Source organism: Mustela nivalis (assembly GCF_964662115.1).
Source record: "Mustela nivalis genome assembly, chromosome: 5".
NCBI lineage: Eukaryota > Metazoa > Chordata > Mammalia > Carnivora > Mustelidae > Mustela > Mustela nivalis.
Window position 1 is genome coordinate 157,294,422 of NC_139024.1, and position 3,193 is coordinate 157,297,614.

The following is a 3,193-nucleotide window of genomic DNA, read 5'->3' on the forward strand; positions in this document are numbered from 1 at the left end:
CCCTTTCCATAGATATTAATTCTCAGTTCATAAATTAGCACATTATCCTTAAAACCCAGTCTCTAATTTCTATGGACACTAAATATGGAATTATTAAGGTTAAAGTGGTACAAACAAAAAAAGTTTTCTTTAGATAATATTTTTAGAATAAGCCAATAAAAAGAACCCAAAATTCAGGCTGAAATTTTCTTATATATTTCCTGGGGTGTAGAACAAAATGAGTATCAAAGAATCAGGGAAACCACCCTCCAAGATGGACAAGACTCTGAACAAAAATTGCAAGACAGAAATTGTGATCTCTCTGTCACATCTCCCTCTCCTGCCCCACGAGTCTCCTTACTGCCCCTCTTACATCTTTGTTTCTCAGAGTATAGATTAGAGGGTTGAGGCTAGGCGTGACTACAGTATAAAAGAGGGCAATGAACTTGCCTTGATCTTGAGACTTTCCTGATGGTGGCTGCAGATATATGCAGATGACGGGAATGAAAAAGAGGGACACAACCATAAGATGGGCTCCACATGTCCTAAAAGCTCTCTGAAGTCCGGTGGTTGACTGCATCCTCAGCACAGCCCGGGCAATGGCACTATATGAGCTGAGAATGAGGATGAGTGGTATGAGAACAAAAATGGAGCTCATGATCAAGAGGGTCAGCTCATTCACATGGGTATCAGCACATGATAATCGCAGCAGTGCTGGAACTTCACAGAAGAAATGGTCCACTTGGCGATGTCCACATAAGGGTACCCAGAAGGTAAAGGAGGAATGAAGTGCTGAGGCGGTAAAGCCACTGACCCAGGAAGCCACAGCCAACAGGTGGCAGAAACGAGGATTCATGAGGACAGTGTAATGCAAGGGTCTACAGACAGCTGCATAACGGTCATAGGACATCACCACCAGGAGGACACACTCTGTGGTTCCCAGTGCAAGGGCAAAGTAAAGTTGAATCATGCAACCGGTGTAAGAGATGGTCTTTTCTGGGCCCCAGAGGTTGACCAGCAACTGAGGGATGGAGCTGGTGGTGTAGCAGAGATCCAGAAAAGAGAGGTTTGAGAGGAAGAAGTACATGGGCGTGTGGAGATGAGCGTCCAGGTACGACAAGATAATGATAAACAGGTTGCCCACCAATGTCATTAAGTAGAATATCAAGATGACCACAAAGAGCGCTACCTCCAGATGGGGCCAGTTGGAAAAACCCAGTAGAACAAAGTAACCTTCAGAACTTGAATTTTCTCCTGTCATCATTCATTTTTCTCTGTACCTGAAGGAAGAATCATAAACTCAAAAGCTGCCCACTCATTGCCAGTCTCCTACGTGCAGACTGGCAAAAACCTATGAGAATAGCATTTTTATAGCTTTATTTTTATGTGTCATTCAGATATTTTTCTTGTCGTGGGTAAAAAATCAATAACTTTTCAAGAGAATGAGTTCTTTTCATGCATCCCTACGTTAGTATTTGGGTAAATAAAAATTAAAGATCACATCCCACACAGCCAAAAGACAATTTTCATAAAAAATAATCTTTTTGAGTTTTACAAAAAGATACACTTTCACTTTATTCACCTTTTATGTATTTCAGGGTTACTTCCTGTTTTGTGGGACAGAGAAAGGAACATCTGTAGTTTAAATAATCTTACATATAAATGGGGGTTTACCATGAGATGAAAAATAACTCAGTAACAATTTTAAAATGTCAGTGTTGGGTGAAAAAAAATAAGTTCAATTGCATTATAAGATGAACAAAATATTCTTATTTATTTATGCTAATAGCTTATATCTAGACAGAAAATCGCATGCGACTGAACTATAAGCATGTGTGTAACACACATCCAAAAATGGGTATTCACACTATGAGCTAAAATAAAGATCTTAATCCTGATTGAAAAGTGAAATAGACCGGATGTTTCAATAATAGAATGCTTCCAATCACAAATGAGACTAGAACTAGTTTTGCATGACCAAAATGAAAATACAGAGTTGAAGGAAACTGCAGAGGGAACAAGAGGAAAGAGGAGGGTGTTTGGAGCAGGAAAGAGGGTAGGAACCAGTGGTGGTGCTTGGGATTGAAAGGGTGTGAATCACAGGCTGTGAGGCCTGGACAACAGCATGGAAAGATAGTTTCCACACAATCTCATGTGCTTTACAACAGCAGCTAAGACATTTGAACTCTGAGTCATAATTTATAATTATTCCACATTTTTAGGTTTTCTACGATTTCAGTTGGTGCCTCTGAATAGAAAATTAATTGAGTTTTAATGGACAAAGATTGTGAGGATTGCATAAAATCCAATTAACAATTTATCTTGTGTTTGTTCTTTTGTAAAAAAAAATGAAGTTACGCAACTCAAACGTACATTAATAATTTGGTTTTCAGTTGGCTTTTTCTCTTGTGTTACTAATTTTTCATAGAAGACAAACACTTTAATATATAGTTGCTTTTAAAAGATATAATAGCTCAGACTTACATGTTCCCAAACAGTTTTCCCAGCCACATCTGCCCCTCACTCTCTGATAGAAGATGGCAAAGACAAATTCAACCAGAACAGATCCACCTGCAGTCTTTTGAGGGACTTTTACTAGCTCAAATATTGTAACCTTGAAAAAGATAAGGGATGTCTAATTGGTTGAGTTACAGCTAGAAAGATAGGACCATTGAATGTGACCCAAGACCTTAAGACTAACTCTCAAATATAACTATATGCTTTTTAATATTATTGATAAGGTAAGTGTCAACCTCATGGGGGATGGGGGGGGGTGTTCTAAGGGATTTCTTATTTCCCTAAAATAAATAGTAATAAAACACAAAATATTTTAATTCAGATGCTGTGGGTGTTTCCTTCCCTTACAAAGCAGCCTGAATTCCTTACTACATTAATTAAAAGAAAGTGGCAGTTATGTGTTGTTTCTTTAACTGCTGCATCAGCTGTTGTTCAGCATTCTCCTAGAAGTAAAAAGGGATAGGAGATAAGGGGCAAAAAATACAGAATTCATAATGAAAGAAGTTCAGAGATTCATGGCTTGATTTCCTCTTAGTGGAGAAGGGGGAATGAAGACCCTATCAATGGTACCTTTTGAACTGTGGAACAAAATCTCTCTCTCTTCCTTGAAGACAAACATTGTAGGGAAAATGGATGGCTTAGCAGTGTCTTCTCACCCCAGCGTCACTAACAGACATTCTCTGAATTCCTGTCATAT

General features: G+C 38.6%; 1 protein-coding gene across 1 annotated transcript; it reads right to left on the reverse strand.

Moving 5' to 3' along the window:
• Positions 1-304: 304 nt before the first annotated feature.
• On the reverse strand, positions 305-1,247 carry LOC309865343 (olfactory receptor 2J3-like; the record flags this gene model as incomplete). The annotated part of the gene is given in 2 exon segments (XM_082731616.1): positions 305-1,229; positions 1,231-1,247. Coding segments are annotated over 2 exon segments (942 nt in total).
• Positions 1,248-3,193: the final 1,946 nt, after the last annotated feature.